The sequence below is a fragment of the Chelon labrosus genome (genome assembly GCF_963514085.1).
Source record: "Chelon labrosus genome assembly, chromosome: 17".
In the NCBI taxonomy this organism is placed as follows: Eukaryota; Metazoa; Chordata; class Actinopteri; order Mugiliformes; family Mugilidae; genus Chelon; species Chelon labrosus.
This window is the reverse complement of record NC_140350.1, coordinates 24464400-24485255: the sequence shown is the minus strand read 5'-3', so window position 1 is coordinate 24485255 and position 20856 is coordinate 24464400. Positions and strand designations below refer to the sequence as shown.

Below are 20856 nucleotides of genomic sequence, written 5' to 3'. Positions count from 1 at the left end.
GACAGAAAACTCTCAAACTTGGGTTTGGAGGGTGGAAGATGATAACATTTAGTCTCTAATGAAAGACTAGTGGAATGCATGAATATTAAAATATATAAATGTGAGTTCCAGGATTTTTAAAGCCATATGGAGAACTTTAAGGCCTCTGACTTTATGAGAGGGCATTATTAAATATCCCATTTAAATAATAGTTTATATGTTCAAATAATATGTGATAAACAGTGCACAATATAAACCTGCAGCATGTGAAGGAATCTCAGACTTTAAACTTATTTATACTCATTTGTGGAGTTTTGTCTCCATCTTGTGGTTGAATGTGGAATTACACAGTGTTGATGTCAACAGATCTGTGCTCATTCATTGTTTGTTGATCAGCAATGCTGAAGAAAGAATAAAGAACATTTAACTAAATCGTTCTGTGGGAGTTTTTAAAGCACAAAACCGACATCTCTTACAATATTATCTCAAGAGTTTCGAGTGTGGTCCAGCCACAAAGTGCCGTGTCAAACTTCGTGAATGTCGACTTCCTGTTCCGTCTTAAAAGTATTTAAGAAGTGATATTAATGTTATAAATCGTTATTCGTTATAAGGAATGCTGTAGATTTGTGTTCGCGTGTGCGCTGCGTCGTTAAAAGCCCCTTTAACTCGCAGTTAACGTCACCTTTAACTCCCATTTGTAGTAGAAAACATATGACGCCGAGTGATACAGGAAGAAGCCGCCGGAGGAGTGACGTTCCTCGCAGCCAATAGGAAACAGATTCTCGCACGTTAGGCCCGCCTCTTGGCAAAACCGACCAATCGCTGTCAAGGATGGAGACTTCCGCCACAGAGGGAGCATGTTCCATTGTACGAGCTTTTCTGAACGAGTACCGCGATTGTTGAGGAGTAGACAGTTAAATGCGTGATTTTTAAAAAAAGTTGTACTGTATGCTACTAGCGGCTATCGACTTTTAACTCCGAGTTAACGCGAGGTTGTTGTCGCACACGGAAGAGTAACGGGTGTTAACGGGGACTAAACCGCGACGCTCTTACCAAAGGAATTTTCTGCACCAGCGGCAGCTTTATCCACCTTGCTGCCCTGCTAACAGGAGCAGAGCTAGCAGACGTTAGCTGTGGCTGTTTAGTGTGGTGGATCTGACAGAGATCTGTTTGAATATGTCTTTAACTCGGAGATACCGCGTTTCGAAATAAGTCCTAATCAAACAACAGGGGCTGTTAGCTCGGCAACTAGCCACTTAGCCGGAGTTAGTTAGCTAGCCGCTAGCTAACGTTACCGGATTGTCTTTCACAAAAGGGCAACGCGCCATCAAAAGGACTTGGTAGCCCGTCTCCCTGTTGTCTAGTGTTTATATAATATTTTAATTGTTGGACTATCGGATTCAGTTGGTCGCAGCCGGGCAGGATGAATGGATTCAGCACAGAGGAGGACAGCCACGACGGACCGCCTGCTCCGCCGTTTTACGGACAGAGCTGCTGTCTGATCGAGGACGGGGAGCGCTGCGGCCGGTCAGCTGGAAACGCCTCCTTCAGCAAGAGGATCCAGAAGAGCATATCACAGAAGAAACTCAAGCTGGACATCGACAAGAGTGTAAGGAGACCACTTCGTCTTGCTCTTCTGTTCCTCGGTGATTCTAAATGCGGGGTGCTAGCTTAAAAGTTAGCCAAACTGTTTTGACTCATCAGCTGTCAGCTAATGCTAGCTGGGGTTAATTGTCACGAATAAACAAAAGGACAGGACTCGTGGCTTTCATGTGCCACCGGTGCCAACGTGTTGATGTGGTTCCTGTTTTCAGTCTACAGCTGTTCTTTGCGCCGTTTAGCTAAACGTCAAGGCTAACGCTAGCTGTTAGCCACCGGAGCTACGTGCAGGACAACACTCAACTCGTAGCTTTCTCCTACACGCCCCCGCTGCTCAACATAAAATGGCTGTTGCCAGGGAAGCTTACCGTGTTGCTTAATCTCAGTCCGGTTATAGAAACTGTCCCTGTAGCACTTAAATGCTGGTTGAAATGTTATAAAACGCTGACACGTTGACTCAGACGTGTATAAAAGCCAGCTGGGTGTGTTTTAGCTTCATTTGTCTAAACTCTTTTCCCATTATCTGATGTATTTTAGGTTTTCAGACACATTTATCACAGTGTCAGACACATGACAGGCTGGATCACCAACCAGGCAGCTGTCCCCAGACCTAGAGGGCCCCAAAGTCTCTGTAGCTTCCCTGTATGAGGCTAATATTAAAGTTAATCTACACATTTATTGTTACAATTAGTGGCTTAGAAAAATATATTATCTGTCTAAAGTCTTGGACCAGACTACGGTGGTTTAAAATAGAGAATATCAGGAAATGCATATCAGGAAATATTACATAATAAGCGACTAGTTTCAGTCAGTTCCTGTGTTTGTTTCTGAGTTTAATCTTTATTATTTGTGTGAACTCCCCACGCCTCAGCACCTGTTGTCTAAATTCCTTTGCAGTGTCCTTCTGTAGAAACACTTTAATGCAAACACGCCTCAAAATAACACGTGCACAGCAACACAAAGATACACTAGATATACTTTAACAGAGTCGGCATCAAAATGTGGCTTTAATCGCTCTGCTCACTTCGTTTTATTTGTTGTATTTGTCACTGTGTTTTACATATTTATTACAGTGTCATACAAATGCGACACACTCTGGGGCCTTTGGTTATACGTCTGTAAAGTCCCTAGCTCGCCCTCAGTGCACCTCTTAAATGAAACCAAGCTTCAGCTGCGTAACAGACGCAGAATTTAGGTGAATTCCCGTCTTTGTTTATAAATTAAATCTTTGTTTTAGGTGTGAACTCCACGCGCCTCAGGATGCGTCTTCTAATCTCTTTTACAATGCCCTTTCATAGAAAGTCGTTTATGCAAATATATCCCAAAGGAACACAAGTAAAGATACCATAATAATCTCTGTTCTGAAGTTTTGCTTAAATATCTCTAAACGCAGCGATGTCCAGAGTTGTTAGGATCGTTTCTGCAGGAAGACACTGTGCTTTCTGTTTTGTTTGCCGTTCTTAGAAAGCACAAGGAATGAGCTGAGTATTCCTTCGTCTTTGATCAGACACGTCCTCTTTGACTCCCAGCATTTCCACTTTTAGTTTGTTTTGGCAGACTTCCTGTGCGGCTGCTTATGTTACACGATCTTTATTCTGGTGTTGCAGCACAAGTCGCCCTGGCTCCTGCTAAACTAAAGCAAAGTTTCACGTCTGTCGTCTGTCGTTTCTTCCCAGGTGCGGCATCTCTACATCTGCGACTTCCACAAGAATTTCATCCAGAGTGTCCGCAACAAGAGGAAGAGGAAGACCAGCGATGACGGAGGGGAATCCCCGGATCATGACGTGGAGGTGCCCGAGGTAACGGAGCGTTTAACACAGACACTAGATGTTGTTTTATGCCAAAAGATCTGTTCTTCAGATATAAATGCGTCACGGCACATAGACAACAGGTCTGGGTGCATCTCTTCTTGATTCAGAAATCATCGTGGACTTTTACAACCTGCTCCAGGTGATTATCCTTAATGCTATGACCAGCTACACCACCTGCATTGTTGCAGAACTCGCTTTCAGTGGCCTCTTTAATAGGTTTATGCTCCCTGCGACAAAGCAACAGTGGTTCAGGAATGGTTTGAGGAACACAACAACTTTCAGAGTTCAGGGTGTTGAGTTGGCCTCAGTCCGATCCATGGAGACCCCACTAGGCAGCGTGCAGGACTTAAAGGATCTGCTGCTAACAGACACCACAGCACAGCTTCAGAGGTCTAGAGGAGTCCATGGCTCCGACGAGTCAGGGGGACCTACACAGTGTTCGGCCATAATGTTAACGCTGTCACTCCTGCGCCGTAGCACAACCTCACCCAGATATGTAGCAACGTGTCGCAGCGATGCAGACCACAACAGCTGTGATCGTGTCTCAGGAGCCAGACGAGCACAGAAAGTTCTCCGTTGTTCAGCCTCCCACATGAAGTCTGCACAGACGTCCTGTCTGTGTTGCTCTGCTGTCGACCCACGTTTATTGACTTCAACATGCAGCCCTCAGTTTCAGTTTGAAGTGAAGAGTTAGAAAAATCAGAAGCGGTTTAGCGGCGTAAGTACAGGACAATGAAGACACGGCGATGTGCAGGTGGAAATGCTTTCACCTCTGTAGCACCCTTCAGCATAGCCTCCCAGCAGGAGTGTGATCTAAGCTTCACTGGAGCTCTTGTTGACATTTTGTCCCTTTAAGAACGAACCAGAGAAACAAACATGACTGATTGACACCTCTCTGTCAGTGGATTGTTTAAAAAATGTGCCACCTGTGATATTTAGCCCATCACACAGCCACAAGTGTCGACCACGAGCTTGTGCCTTCACATGGTTGGTTTCTGTTGTAAGTGTTATGTGACCACAGCGTCAGCCTCTTTTCTCTTTCACTTTCTTTACTTTTGCAGGCGACTGTCTAACAAGTAGACTCACTATTTCACGCCGTGGCAGAGCATAACCTTCATATCTCCCACCATGCTGGTATCATCTAAAGAATACACTCAGTTTGCCTCCATTACTCTTGTTAAAGAATTTATGATCATCCGGTATTTGGCCGTTCTCGCTTGCTTTATTGCCGCGGTGACCCAGTTTCTCAGCGGAGGACATTAAAGTTTCATCTCCTCTAAAAGCCCAAAAAGAGGCAGAAGCCGCCAGGAGTCGAACGTAAATCACTGAAATGCGTCTTAAGATTAAGGCAGCGTGAAAAGTTATCCTCTCCCTGAACTGGCTCCGCTTGTCTTGGTGTTTCTAGGTCGACCTCTTCCAGCTGCAGGTGAACACGCTGAGGCGCTACAAGCGACACTACAAGCTGCAGACCAGGCCCGGCCTCAACAAGGCCCAGCTGGCAGAGGTAAGAGCACAGAAACGGGCTTAGTCACGTAGTTTGTGCTGTAAGGAGGGATGTCCTGATGGGTATCGTGGGCCGACCCAGTCTGATCTTTATTTTAGGTCCATCATAATAAACCTCTTCTTCTTCTTATGTTTCATGGTGATCAGTTAGTGTCAAAGCTGCTAAAGATCTAAGAAGAAGAAGAGGAACCAAAATCACACGACTAAACGCGTCTGCTGTCTGGAAGAACTTTATTTCCAGAGTAAATTGTGCAGCTTGGATATTAGTACTGAATATTGAAGGATCAGGATCAGGTCTGGAGGCAAAAAAAATAAAAATGTGAGGACACCATACTGTTGCTTACACTTGGGGATGTCCCGATCAAGTTGACTGTTAGCGAGCGTAAGTTGTGAACGATACGCAGAGTCCTGAGACGAAATGGGAGTTACTTGGGTCACGACTAATCACGAGCAACTTGTAGAGTTGATGACAGAATAAATTTACATGTCTGCCCGCCTCAAAAGCCAACATCTGAGCGAGGGTTTCACAGAAAGGGAGGAGCAGCGAGGCTAGGTCAAGTTGAACCATAAGATGTTTTGCAGCTGAAGCCGTTTAAAAATGTATAAGATACTTACATTTAATGGGCCACAGCTTTACAACTCTGAAACATGCATGAATGTTTTATTCTCACTGGACATCAGTACGATGAAATTAGACGCGTCACATCTGAATCGTGCAAAGATGCTCATTCACAAATGTTTAAAATCCAAGTTGTTGCACATATTTAGCAGCATTCACGGTTTAGATGGAACCAGGGGGAAAAGCTGTTTTTAAGTCTGCTAGTTCTGCTTTCCAGGATTTTCAGGAGGGCAAACAGTTTGTGTCCAGGGTGCGTACTGTCCTTTAAAACGTCCCTGGCTCTGCTGAGGCGTCTCGAGCTTGCTGTGTCCTCTGGATAAGGACATCTGATGATTTTCTCAGCGGTTCTTATTATTCTCTGAAGTGACTTCTTGTCTGCTGCAGAGCAGAGACGCCGTATGCCAGCACGCTCTCGGTGGTGCAGGGGTAGGACGTCAGCAGCAGATTTTCCGGCAGGTTATTTTTGCAGAGTAATATTAAAAAGTGTAATCTCTGGCGTCCTGGTGTCCTCCGTCCAGGAGCAGTGTTGAATCATTTAAAGGTGGAGACCTGCTGTCGTCTATGCATCACTGGGGTGGTGATGTTGGTGTTGGAGGAGTGGAGGGGAGTGCAGGGAATAGATCTGTGTATGTTTATATAAGTTTGATGGGCTGCAGCTTTACAACTATTAAACATGCAATGTGTCAGCTGACCCTGGACAGCCGTCCACAAGAAATGAATTAATGGTGTGAGAATGAAACTGATGGTGGACGGTAGCTAACGTCTCATATCAGAGTTTAACAAGAATGTTGATGTTTAAAACAGGAACTAACGTCTGTGGATCAGCTGATATCTGTCGTATCTCCTCCAACGTTAATCAGCATCACGTTGGTGAACATTACAGGACACGGGGCAGAGCACAGGTGGAGTTTCGGTCAAGCTCAATCACTGATGGGATTCAGGGTTCATCTATCTCCCACATTTCCCACAATGCTTAGCATGTGTGACGTATGCTGCAGTGGGAGGGGCCTATGAGTAGTATAAATGACCTGATCAGAACGAACTTTGTTCTTGTTCTCGCAGCCCTAGGAGCCAGAACACATTTCTCTCTTCTCATGGAGTACGTAGCAGCCTTTCCACCTGTGAGTTGCTCTTGAATGTTGACGGTCACTGAGTTGCTCTCATTAGCTGAACCCAGACAACTGTTTCTCAGCGTTTGGCTCCATGTTCCTCATTTACCGTGAAATACGCCGCGTTGCAGTAATTGGTCTTGGCGACGTCGTCGGACTAATTTGCCAACCCGACAGGTGGACTCGATGCAGCTGGCTCCGCCCTCGTCTCCACAAATACCTCCCGTATGACTGGACGCGACTCGGCCGCCGAACTGTGAGAACGAATAAAAATAAAACTGGACGTCTGTCTGCTAGTCAGGGTTAGACCCTCCAATTAATGAGCCTCTCACATCATTAGTCAACACCCTGCAACCAGTTACAGCTGTGCTGCGTTCAGGAGCGCCGGTGGCTGCACAGACGATGTTGGTTTTCTTCTTAATGTTCTTGTTATGAAGCTGTTGGACACGCTTTAGTTAAATCCTTGTTGATTCTTCGTGCTGGAAAATATTTGTTGTGGTTTTAAATAATCTTTCAGCTGCTTTATAAATAAAGTCCAACATCACTCATGTGTATGGAGTTGATTTGTTTCAGTGCAGCCGTAGGAGGAATCAGATTTCTGTTGTCTGAACTGACAAGAATCCACAAGTCAGTTCTTCACATTTGCATAATGTGACAGTTGATGCGTAGGTTTGTTTTGCTTGTGAAGAGAAGAACAAGGTTGAAGTGCAAACTAAACTGTTTTTTTAAAAAAAAAAAAGGAGTGGAGCGCCTGAAAGAATCTTGTTCTCTAGACTGTTGGTCAGACATGATTCATAACCTGAGAACACTGAGTTGTTTTATGGAAGCTCAGGAGGGACATTTGTCTTTTTGTTTTTGACAGTGTTTGTGTTTGTTCTCTGAAAACATTTCTGTCGTTCTGAGTTTATAATTTTTAGGTTTTCATACTCATGATATTAACTACCTTATTATTTTAGTGTTTTAGTTTGGTCCGCCGACTAACATGGAGGGGGGTGGAGCTTATGAGCTATACTGCGAGCAGCCACCAGGGGGAGCTCTACTTGTTTTGTGGTGTTCACCTTATTTTACAGTCTATGCAGCAGATTCAGTCATTATATGTGATTTATTTTATTTTTTTTTGGTGTGTGAGATGTATAACTGTTAGTGGAATCAGACTTCCATGTCACAGCTGAAACATTTCCACACATAAAACAACTTTCTTACATTTCCAGTAATTTAACACATTTCTGTATCTAAAGGGAGGACTAAATTAATTCTATTTTAATATATTCGGTGGCTCAGAGAGAGCTATACATGTCACAGATTCTGTAAATGCCGTGTACATGGACTCATTATTATAGATGTTACAGTGTCTCCTCTTCTTCTTCTTCCTCCTCCTCTGCAGACGGTGAGTCGTCACTTCAGGAACATCCCGGTGAACGAGAAGGAGACGCTGACCTACTTTATTTACATGGTGAAGAGCAGCAAGAGCCGCTTGGACCAGAAAGGTGACGGCGGCAAACCGCTGGACTAACCCCCCCACCCCGCCCCGCAGCAGCAGCAGCAGCAGCAGCAGCTACGACCACAACCGACTGCAGCGACACACAAAACCAGGACAACAGCAGCGACAACCAAATCCACCTCCCCCTCCTAAACACCACAACACGGACTCGTGTTGTCGTCGCAGGACGTTAAACCGAAGCGGAGGAGAGCGGGGATGAATTCACGCTCTCCGGCGGCTTCTGACTTGTCTGAGGTCCGTAAAGACTGTCGACGACCGACCAGGACTCGCTCTGTGGACTCTGTCCTGCTGTAACTGTCTATATGTACAAAAAGAACCGATTTCAAGTAACTTGGTTGAATGCCATGTATGATATCGCTGCCTTAAGATGAAATGTTTGGTAACTTTTGGGTATTTTGTCGTTGCCGAAGTCGACTGTTAACGCCTGATGAGCGCTTGTGCCAAACAGGAAGTGAGATGAATGATTTTTTATTTTATTTTTTTTTTCTCCGCTCTATTTTAAAATCAGAAATGAATGGATGAATGGTTGGGAAGGGGGGCGCCACCTTTACTGAAGTCAGAAGGTCAGGGCTCAGGTTCAGTTTGAAAACTGCAGACCACACAAAACAAATAAATAATGTTTAAAACTAAAGTAAAAAATAATAATAATAATCTGAACCTGGTTCTGAAAGTGAAATTTTAAAGTCGCCTTTTTTTTTTTTCTTCAAATGGATGTTTTCTTGTATGTATTGTGTTAGTAGCTACATTCATTTTTATTTTCTCTTTAGTTCAGCCTTAATTCTACAAGTTGTATAAAGTCTGCATTTTGTTTTCTCTATCTTTAATTTTTATTATTATTTTTTTTTCTTCCACATGAAGCGAAAGTTGTGCGTGCGTGAGGGATAATTACTGGCGTCGCTATTTTTAATATTTAAGGACAGTGTTTATAATGGACCAAGTCTCTTGGATGTGTTTTCACCTAATTTTGACCAATTAATCAAATCAAAACAGGGACATATATGTGTAACTTGTGGAAGCCTTCTGCCCACACACCACAGAGCAGAATGAGAATTTGAATGAAATTTGGTTGTTAAAAGCTTAAAAGGTTCAATATTTATGAAAGTTTTTGAATTTAGCACCAGAATGGCATCGAACATAAACTGGGATTGTCTGAATTTTATATTTTAGTGTCCACAGCTCCCTGACCAAGCAGAGAAACTCAAAAAAAACCTAAAATTGAATCTAAATTTTCAACAAGTCGTTTCCCCTCAGGTGAAATTAAATGAATCAAACACTGCTGAAACGTTTTAATGCACTGCTGAAAGCCTCCGGGCAACGCACAACTTTGCTGTTTTACTCAGAAAAATCCTCCGTCAGCTGTTTCTCGTGTCTACATGAGTTGTAAACGCAGTTTGGGATTTTTTTTGTTTTTTTTATTGTATTTAACTTTTGTCCACCACACTGAGTCTGCCTGCGTTCGACAGGGTTTCTTTTCTTCTTCTGTTTCTAGTTTTTATCTGTTATTCTTTCAGTTTTGCTTGTAGGTTTTGTTAGCGTCATGTAGATAAAACCCATCTTTATTAACGCATAGGTCACGCCACATTAACCTTAATTGTTGTATTAGAAAAATAAAAAAAACATATTTAAGTACAGCTGCTTATTGCTCCTAATATTAATATTAATAAATGTATTGTACAGGCAGAAGAAACGGTCTCGTCTTTGTTCATTTACGGATCCTTTAATCTTCTTTATGTTCATGATTTATTTGGCAGGTTCATCACATGTAGAGACAGTTTTATTTATGTGTTTAAATTAAAGCTTCTTTAAATCTTTAATCTTAGAATCTTCCTCATGTTGAGTTGTTTCAGTTACAGCCACTGACCACTAGGTGTCACTGTGGCTCCTCTTAAATAGAGGGCAGCAGGACGGAGCTTTATTTTTAACTTCATTGTTATTTATTTATTTATTTATTTAATTAGTCCGTTTTCACTATTTAGCTGATCGAAAAATAAAATAGCTATATTATAGTAAGTTTTGTCTTAAAATACGAAAATACGAAGTATTTTAAGACAAAAACTTCCTATAAGTAATACTTGTTTACTTATTTTGAACATATAAATATATTTTTTAAAAAGTACACACAGAAAAAATGTAGTCCTTAAATAAAAATAATATTTTTTGCAGTAAAAAAGAATTTTCAGTAAAAAAAAAAAAAAAAATCCAAATTAAATTTGAAAGTATTTTTTCTGTAACAAAATAAAATACAGAAAAAAAAATTCAGTCTTATAATTTTATATAATTTGTGGTTATCATTTTACGTGATTTTAAAAAAAAAAACACAATTTATTAAAACGTAAAACAAAATGACGTTAAAGAATCTTATTGAAAAACGCACTTCCACCGCAACTGGAGTGTCTTAAAATAATTCAATTTATTTAGGGACCTATATATATAACTTCACATCTAATGCACATTTCCATCAACACTGCGCACAATAATAAAACCTTCTTTACTAGTTTTACATGTCGGAGTGAAAGCTGCGTTAACTCAACTCTCTAATGTCTCCTCCTCCTCCTCCTCCTCCTCCTCCTCCGTCGGACAGTGACTTCAGTGATCTGAGGTAGATTCAGGAAATTCAATAGTTTACAGGAAAAATGGAGCCAATATAAAAACGGGTCTCCTCTCCAAAATGTGTTTCCTCTGGACACGATGGATTTTTATTTCTATTTATTTATCTATATGAAATACGTCTGGTTAAACGAATCTTCTATGTTCTGATAATTAGTTAAATTATTGATTTTATTTAAAATTAAATTTTTAAATTTATCAAAAAAATAACTGAATAATAATAATAATAATAAAACAAAAAATAAAATCAATTAACTACGACTGAAAAAAATCCCCACCAGAGAGAGAGCAATAATAATAATAATATGAATTTAACTTTACATTTTTATCATAGTTAATTTATTCCTTGTTACCAGATAAACACATTTTTTTAAGGAGACTGATTTTTTTTTTTTTTTTTTTTTTTTTTTTTTTAACTGCATGAGTGGAAACAACACGAAGCAGAAATACCACAAATACCAAGCAGTCAGATGTGTGTGTCATAAACAACACCAGAAGAAGAAGAAGAAGAAGAACGTTTCCATCCTCCTGTTATTTTTCTCCACCGTTTCTTTTTCCTCTTTTTAATTCTCTCAACGCGGCGGTGAGTTCAGGTTCAGACAGTCAGTGGTTTTTCTTATAATCTGATTTGAATCCAGAGTTTTTCTTTTCGTTTCTTTTCTTTTCTCTTTGGAGGTGGAGGTCACTGGTTGAGCTCCAGAGCCCAGACCTGCTGCGGCCACCCGGTCCGGCCCTTCACCTTCTTCTCGGCTCCTAAAGACTCCTGGAGGCCGTCAGTCTGAGAGAGGAGGAGGAGGAGGAAGAGGAGGAGGACCAAGAACACACCATCATCATCATCACCATCATTATTGCTTTATTGTTATATCTCTACACAACACCTTAATATATATATTAAATACAGTTGATGCTGCATCGTTTTACATTTAAAGCTTTCAGTGATGCGTTCAGGGACAGAACCTATGAAATATCAAATATTACATTTAAAAAACTGGACTAGTTGTATGTTGCATTTACTTTTTTATTTATTTATTTTTATTTTAAGATAAAATGTTCACCTTTATTTTCTAGGCCTCGTTAATCAAATAATTAGTAGAAGGTACCTGGTGTTGATAGCTGTAAATAATCGTGTTCAGTGATCTTAAGATAGAAGCTCCGTTAATAAACATTAAATCAGATGAGCTCCATTATGTTCCAGTTATTAATTCTGATGTAAATGTACATTTAAACATGTCAGGCTGCTCTCACCAAGTCTTTTAGATTTGATTATAAATATCTTTCAATTGAATTTAACTTGGTACAATCTGGGAATTGGAACTGCTATAACTAACTAAATAAATAAAATAATATATATATAAATATATAGCAAACATTTTCAGGCCTAAATGTAATTTAACACTGACTCAGAAAGGAGGAAATGAGCTGTTTAGTCTGGAGACATGTGGATCAACATGAAGTGGAACTTACCAGCTCTCGTTTCCTTTTCATATCCCGGTTTTCAAATTTCTTAATTTCGGCCTTAAAGCCCTCCGTCTCCCCGGAGTCTTTGGCCAGGACGTCCATCAGATAGGCGATGTAACTGGTCGCCAGGCGTAAAGTTTTAATTTTAGACAGTTTTGTGTCCGCCGGGACGTTTGGGATGCACTCCCTGAGCTCGGCGAAGGCCGTGTTGATGCTCTCCGTCCTCCTGCGCTCCTTCTTCGGCCCCGACGCTCTCCTCTTCCCCATCCCGGCCTGGAGCCCCTCCAGCCGGGCGTCGTGGGTCGCCCCGGGCGCCCCGAGCTCCGCGGTCGGGTACGGCGCCTGGATCTGGAAATCCGGGGGCATTTCGCCGTGGTTCACCACCCAGCTCTGGAAGTACGGCGCGTCCTGGTGACACCGCTGGACGAACGGGAAGGGCTCATGCATCAAGTGGTGGTGATGCTGGTAGCCCCCGATGAGGTTCATGCTGAACGGGATCGCAAATGTTGGTCGTTTCCGCGTTTGCCGTCGCCCTCCGTGTCTCTGCGCTGCTGCCCCCAGAACGGTCTCAGCTCGGGGATCAACAGCCAAAACAATCAGGCAAGACTTCAATATGTATCCCCCCCAAACTCATCAACAAGTCAAACCAAACCAACCGCACGCTTTTACATCGTCGTCGCCGTGAAATCGACTTCAGCCGAAGCGAAACAGGCCGTGGAGGAAAAATAATAAAAAAAAAGTTTAGAATTCCCAAGAACAAATGTCGGCGACGTTCGAGGCTCCGCTCGCGTTTCTTTCTCTGGCTGTCGTTTCCCAAAGACGCTGCTCTGATTTCCCCGAGAAGAAATTTGACCCTGTCGAAGGTGTGAGGCTCCAGGTTTATATGGCTTGGATGACAGCGTGGAAAGGAGGCAGCCAATGGAGGAGAGCGCCCGGGATGGGAGGAGAGTCCGGAGAGGTTGGTAACAGCACGCAGCACGGTGCCATAATCTCCAGGCGCTGCACGGGGAGAGAATATCTGCTTGATGAAGCTGCTTAGTGGCGGAGCAGACGTGCACAGAAGTGAGAAGAGAAAAAAAAAAAAAAGTTGTTTAAGTATCTTTCGTTTTGTTAAAGACCCTTTTATTGGGTTGGATGTCTTCTTTTTGGAAAGGTTTTACGCACTGAATTTACGCACAGTCTTATAAGAACACTTCTCTGTAATTTAATGCTAGAAATAATTATTTTTTTTATAAACTTTATGAATGCAAACTTGAGAAATATGGGAATATATAATGTGCACGAATTTTAATTTGAGAGGAAGTGTTTGACAGAAACAAGTCAGGATTAATTCTGCTGCTGATAATAACAGAAATGTTTCTTTTCCTCCAGTGTTCTCATTCAATGCATCAGGGGAGGCGTGTTCAACAATCTATCTCTTTATTTCATGACATCTGAATTTGTTTTTGCACATTTATCTACTCTGAAAATATTAAATCATTTGACTGTTTTTTTCCTCCCCCTTCAGCCCAAAGCTCGTCTACAGATTCTGTTTTGTTTCCTCCATATTTTCCTAAACGCGTAATGTTCGTTTTTGTGCGTCAAAATGCTGGAGTTAGACAATATTATCAGAGCGAGGGGGATTTGCTTGATTCCCCTTTTCCAGTAATAACACAGGGAATGTGTCAGAGGCTTGTGAGAGGTGTGAAAGGCCAGTTTGATGAATTTATTTCGGGACAGACGCGGACTCGGCGGCCCGCTGCGTAAAGGAGAAGGCCTGGCCCGGGACGGGACGGGCTTTATCTCCGCGTTAATTCCCCGCAGCTCCTCCTCGCCCACTGAACGCACCATCTTATCGCCATCGCCTAAAAAACATTATCCCATTACATTACATGACCTTGACGCTATTTAGAGACCATTTACGGCGGCGTCTTATCTAAATACAGCCATAAATCAGGAGGTGTCAGGCTGCAGCAGGGGTGCATGTATTCCATAAAAGCTCTCCTGGCCTGCTCACTGTTTACAGCAGCAGCGGTTTGCGGCACATGTCACCGTCCGGCCGCGTTACAATAAATAACCATCACTCACAACTTTATGTCCCCTCTTTTAAAAAGCACAAAAATCTAATTTTATTCTACTTTTTTTTTTCTGCTGTATTCTTTTACAGCCCCGTGGTATCTATTTTTTGTGTGTTTGTTTAAATATGACCTAAGTTATGAGGGATTCTGCAGATTCAGATTAATCAGTCCAAACACATGATGGAGCCATAAAAGCAGCTCCCACAGCTACAGCACTAAAAAGCTGCTTTCACTTTAATGCCTCATTAATTTGACACTCTGAAGGGAGTCAATTCTTCATCACTTTGACTTGGGACACTTTGGCACGGAGCTCTGCAGAAGAAAAAAGAAAAAAGAAAAAGAAAAGTGAAATCATAAAATTAAAGGCAGGGCTGGAGTTTTTATTTTATTTCTAATGGAACTGTAATGACGTTTAACAATAGCCTTCAGCTGTTTTTAGCTTTTACACATGAAGGGAGAAAAACGGGTCTTAAAACCTCAAAATGACTCGGGACAGGACAAGAGAAGAGCTTCATGTGACACAAATTGATCACATAAATAGAACGGAGGAGGCACGGGGCGATGACTGAAAGCAGAATAATGCTGAAGTTTATAGAAAGGTTTAGATTTACTGCAGCTTTAAAGCGGTGTTTAAAGGAAACCGAACAGAAGACGGGGACATGTCAGAGCTACATGCAACATTTCTACAGCATCCACATGTGAAGCTGTGACGTTTTAATTCCTTTGTTTTTACTGAATCTGTGTGTGTTTGTTTCTGCAGCATTAAGGCCATAAAGGAGCTCAGTGGTGATGTGACTCTGCAGCCTCACATTAGAATAAAGATTAGTTTCTAATTCTTGAAACATTCCTGTTTTCAGCTTTTGCTTTTGATTTTCTGAATCTCCTAAAGCACCAGTAAAAAATGTAATTTTTCAAGTGCACCACTGAATGAATACCTGCATAAAACCATCATACTACTTTATTTTATTTTAATGCAGGCTGCTGCTGCTGCTGATTCTCGTGAGCAGACCGAGGACACATCCCCGTCCTGTTTGCCATGCTACCTCCGCTGTCAGCATGAAAAACACCATGCGGCCTGCAGAAAGAAAACCTGACACTGTTGATTAAGACGTCCACTACACAGAGATGAAATACAATCCCGGTCATATACGTTCACCGCCCACCCCCCCTCCTCCTCCTCTCTCTCTCTCTATATCACTTTCTCCTCCTTTTCTTTCTCTCAAACCTTAAGACACAATCTTTCCTCTTTTTTGATCTCTCGCTTTTTCCTTTTTTTTCTTAACCTGCTATCACTGGAGGTGCTGAAAGACCTGGGCAGCAGTAATAGTCTCTTCATATTTTGCTTTCAACCCTAATAGACTCCAGTCATCTCTCTCTCTCTCTCTCTCCTCTGTTGCTGCCTTGCCAGGGGAAACATCCAAAATAGGTCATGAGGAGCCATCTTGGCCCTGTTATGAATTCTCCTCATAATTGTTTGTGTCATCATGTAGATTTTTCAATAGACACTGCTTCCCTCCTCTTCAGAGTGCTTATCCTCAGCTCTACATGTCCAAACAAATATTCACCCTGAATCAAAGCCGAATCAAAACGCAGCAGAGCACGCTCGGCCCCCCGAGTGTTTATCACGCCGAGGCTCTTGCAGGATATACATCCACCTCTGGCGTTCAGTCGTCGACGGCGACACGCAAAGTTAAATTCAACCCGCTGGGGACAGTTAGACGCGGCGGCTCCTCCTCGTTCTGGGAAACGGGGGCCACGGTGGTCAAGGAGGTCCTCGGAGGCCTCCAGAGTCCTCGGTTAAAATGGAGCGATTCGGGGCAAAAAAGAGGCTAAAAACATCGGCCTCCGTTTGGTTCACGGCTCGTTTATTCTCTGTTCCACCAGAAGTCAACTCTCATCCAGATAAGACGAGTTCACTGTGGAAAAAAATCGAACCAAATCAAATAAAAATACATCTGCCTCTAACATCTCACACAGAGAGTCTTGGGTTTGTGCTCCTGGTGTCTGTCTGAATATAGTGGAGGTAAATGGGGGAGAAAAAAGTACATTTAAGTAAATTAATTTTCATGAGAAACTTCTTAAAATCTATTTTAATAAAAAAAAAAATGCAAACTGTCAAAGATTTGAGCACTTGTCTGAATGAATTTGGATATTTTGAAACAACGAATAAATGATAAACTTCATAATTTTTCTTTTTGCTTCTGGATCAGTTATTTTAAAACTTTTTTCCTGAATTCTTGTTTTATTTCGAAACTTTGCATGGATCACTTTTAATTTACCAAATCAATCGACGAGAAGCTCAAAGACAAAAGCTCACACCCTGCAGCAGCTGTAAATTTTCTTAAAACGCAGACGTCCCTCAAGCTGTATCGCTGTAGCGCTGCAGGAGATGTGTAAGTGTTTAGAGTTTAGACCCTTTTTAGAAGTGCCTACACCCCCCACACCCCAAATAATAAGAGAAGAGCAGAGGTAACGTCCCAATACAAACCGTATTCTTTTGAATCAACGGTGCAGATTTAAAACATGTGTCACCTGAAACGTTTGCAAGCAGAAGTGCAGAAGGACAGCGTGGTGCGCTTTGCTGTTTCTCAGGCCTAAAAGTGTCTGCTGTGTTTTTCTCGTTAGAATGCAGAAGATTTTCTTGTCGTTTCCCTGAGGGCTCGAATTGTTTAAGAAAGCTCAGCTACAGCTCAAAGCATTAAAACTCACTCACACAAGTAGCAGGGAAGTGAGTATATGAGAAACTAGATGAGCTTTGTTTTAACAGCTTCACTTCACTGTTCCTACAGGTCACAAGATGGTTAATGGGTGTTAATACTGGTCGCCTGAGTCCATTTGGGCTTTGAACAGAAATTATCAGAGAGGTTTCAAAGAGGAAAAAATACTTAAATGTGCATTTTCTTTGTCTAAATGTGTTGGGACTTTTATTCTGCAGGCTGCAGCTAAGGAGCCAACTGATGGTCTTAAGTTCAGTCAGAGAAAGTCTTCTACTCTCGTCAAATCAGGCTTCATGTTTGTTTACAGTACATTTATGGATAGTTATTTGAAACACTGAAAGTATACTGAAAATACTGGAAATGTAATTTTCCCCCATATGCACATACACGTGTTTTTCTAGAGAAACAAAAACAGCCTGATCCAAAGTCAAGACGACGTCACCTCTTATGTGGACGAACCAGCAGCAGCTGCCCCGATATTAAATTAGGATAATCGTTCTGCACTGATACGGACACATGCTACTTGTTTGAATTCACAGCACAGTGAGGAAGACAAGGAGAGGGAGAGAGCAGACCAGAGAGACGAATGAAGAGACAGAGCCAGAGCAGCAGGGTTTCAAGATGCTGCAGAGACACACTGGTCCTAAAAGATATCACAGCACCCACAGGACAAGTTTACAGGGACTGTATGGATGTCATTCTGACTGGAGGCCTGATCCTAGAACGGCCCGACTCTATCAAACACACATATAACATGACATGGCTACGAGTTCTTTGCAGAGCTCTGTGAATTATTCGTGCTACTTGATTTCTTGCATCTTTATTCAATATTCTGCAGCTTTGCTTTATTCCACTTCAATGAAATGTTTCCTGCACAGGCTGTCACGCAAATAACAGGTGTTATTACAACATACAACCTTAAAGAAATTACATTTTATTGTTTGCCATTTGGGATCTTAACCAGATCATTGACTTTTACTGCAGTCACTCCACAACTTTCTAGTCCGTTTCATTATCTGGATGAAGGAAATTCCCCACATGTCTGCAGCTGCTCTCCTCTGTTCTCATATATTTCCCCTCTCCTCTGTCATCTATCTATTGATAAGTGATTGTCGTCTCCATGAACGTCTGCTCTCTGGTCATTTGCGTCTCAAAAGCTCCAGAAACTGTCCTCTAACTGCAGTAATTCTGCCCGTCCTCAGCCAATAAAGATAAGAGCGGGGCGGCTGGAATGTGGAGCGCAGAGGTGACGGTGACAAGCTGAAGGGATGTAAACTGACGTGTAGTCCAACAACGACACCTTCTCTAATAACCTTTTTACTTCTGTTGAGATTTTTGGATTAATTTGAGCTGTGCAACCGAACTGATCAAACCTTTAAGAGAGTTCTGCAGCATAAATACAAGATCTGTAAACTTAAAGAGAGAAGAAACAATGCAGTGAATAGCATGAAAAACAAAGATAAAGACATAAAAGTCTATCACGTAATGCAGAAATAATAATATATGTAGTGTATATATAAAAGTTAGAGGTAAATTAAAAGATATGATTTCTAGAGCATGTTGAACTTCCCTTTAAAGTAAATAATTAGTAGTAGTTTGTTAAACGTCAAACTGCAGCAGGCGACATGTAATTCATGCATGCATCAGACCAAACCTCCCCCTCCTCACACTCAGACCCCGGGTCCCGTGCTCTGGGCCGGCAGACCACCGGCGGGCCCGGGCTCTAATGATTTCACAGCAGCAGATTTAACAGAGGGTGGCTGCTCTGTGTCAGACGACCCCCGGAGGGTATTCGCCGAGGCTGACAGTCAAAACATGGACGCGGAGGCTTTACCATGAGAAACGCCGAGGTGAAGATGGTTCAGGGTCCGACTCCTCTAAAAGTGGGCTGCAGCCCTCTGGAGAATACCCCAGTGGTAATCACTGCTCCAGCCTGGACAGGATCCTGAGTGTGACGTAGTTTCTGATAACATTTTAGACCATGCTGCACACACTTGTGAAATGACACACAGTCATTGTCTTAATTAGAAAATAAAAAAGCATCTTATTTTATAACCTGAGCTACAGGAGTTTTTGAGCTGATTTACAGGATGGACTCAAGGAAACATGCAAATAGACAAAACACAAGCAAAGTAAGGAAATGTCTGCATCAATTTGACAACACATGCACTGCAAATACACCACCAGCAAAAAGTGATGAAGCTGACAAGGACACGCTTGTTGTTCAAAGGTTTACGACTTGGTTGATGTTTGCAACTCTTCAGTGGTGTTGGAAATAAGTCTTTCTGTTTCATCGTCCTGATTCCGTGCCATCATTTCATTTGTAGTTTGATGGCATTAATGATGTTTAATCAGTTATCCTGCACCTTTTCATCTCAGTTTGGGATCCCTGGAAGTATCCCCTTTTGTATTTGCATCACACATGCTGTCAAACGTGTGGGAGGACGTTTCTTAATTTGTCTGTTTGCATGTGTTTTGCTTAAATTGCAAAAAGACAAGCTGAGCTCTCTCGGCCACCGTAGATTTATACTAAAATTCAACCCTTCCCTACAACTGGAGGAGAACCCAGTCTAGGACGGAGGCTCAGCCCAGATTATCTGTTAATGTGAGGTCTTTACAGATCCATCTCATAGTCTACTCACAGACTCCTCCGGTCCTACGATTAAAACAAAACACGTCTGAGATTTAGGATTTTAAAGTCTGTACTTTCACAATAACCAGTTGGACAAACTCGTCCACGAGGACACAAAGCCAGTTCTATACATATTATTATTATTATTATTATTTGGTTTGATGGGCCGGGGCCAAAGCCACTTGCAGCTGCAAATACTGCCTCCTACTGGACTGGAGTGTGTTTTTTTTTCTGCATCACTGTGAGATCACAAGAGATGCTGCATTCAATGTTCTCTGATCTGGCACGATAATCTAAAGTGATTATTTTTAAATCCTGTAATGTGTGCAAGTTTAAGATTAGATTTAGGATTTTAGAACTTCCTGTAGCTCCTTAGCTTAACTTAATCTTTTCTTAAGGAGTTCCCTCAGTTTTGAGGACATAGAAACTCTCTTCCTTTGAGACGTTATCATTTAAATCAAACCAAAATTTCAATCTCTATCTGTTTTAGTGTCGTTGCAGCCGTAAGATCATGACTTTAAATGTTAGAACAATTATTGGACATTTTTATACTGATTTGAAAAAAAAATTGAAAAAAATAAAGCTTTAAAATTGTGCCATCCTGTCATAAAAGAAAGAATCAACTTCAATTTTATGTGAAGGATGTACTTTATGTTAACTAATTTTGATTCTACATTTTAAGTATAAATGTGAATTCAGTAAAAGAAATAAGTAGAGATTTAACAGGATAACCGTTAATTTATTGTCCTTGTAGCTATTAAGTTAATAAAGCAGGTTTTCTTGATGTTTCTCTAAATAAGTAGACGTGTGTGAAGGCTGTTGTGTATAGTAACACTCTGAGTGCTGTTGAGGTCATTGTGCTCGCTGACATAATTGCCCCACAGGCTCTTAATGGCAGAGGCAGCTAGTTAAAGTCCCCGCTTGTCCATTCATACTCGGCTCTCTCCACCTTGCTCTCCCGCTCATTAAAACGCTGAATGGGCCACAGATGTGGAGTCGCCCCTTAGTTTTTACCTGGAAGGAGCTTTGGCGAGAGGTGAAGTTAGGAAGCGGAGTTAAACATCAGGGTGAGGGGCTGCGATTCCCCGCTGGGGCCACCCAGGCTAAAAACGTCGGAGCTCGTCAGCTGACAGATGTGACCCGCTGCAGGTAGAGGAACAACAAGCACCAAATGTCCTCAATTTTTTCCAGGATGCACGAAAATAATTTATGCGTACAAATCGTAGATGATCTGCTGGTTCTGTTTTCAAAGCCAATGCATTAA

The 20856-nt window shown here is 41.9% G+C and overlaps 2 protein-coding genes across 2 annotated transcripts; one reads left to right on the top strand and one right to left on the bottom strand.

Moving 5' to 3' along the window:
- The first annotated feature begins 435 nt into the window (after positions 1 to 435).
- On the top strand, positions 436 to 9876 carry sap30l (sap30-like). The gene is made up of 4 exons (XM_084565233.1): positions 436 to 1588; positions 3255 to 3377; positions 4795 to 4893; positions 8005 to 9876. The coding sequence occupies exons 1-4, from the start codon at positions 1403 to 1405 to the stop codon at positions 8131 to 8133; spliced, it is 537 nt and encodes a 178-aa protein (XP_084421359.1). The 5' UTR covers positions 436 to 1402; the 3' UTR covers positions 8134 to 9876.
- Positions 9877 to 11410: 1534 nt separating this feature from the next.
- LOC311502982 (heart- and neural crest derivatives-expressed protein 1-like) lies at positions 11411 to 12672 on the bottom strand (the record flags this gene model as incomplete). The annotated part of the gene is made up of 2 exons (XM_084565464.1): positions 11411 to 11506; positions 12193 to 12672. The coding sequence occupies 2 exons, from the start codon at positions 12670 to 12672 to the stop codon at positions 11411 to 11413; spliced, it is 576 nt and encodes a 191-aa protein (XP_084421590.1).
- Between the last annotated feature and the right edge of the window lie 8184 nt (positions 12673 to 20856).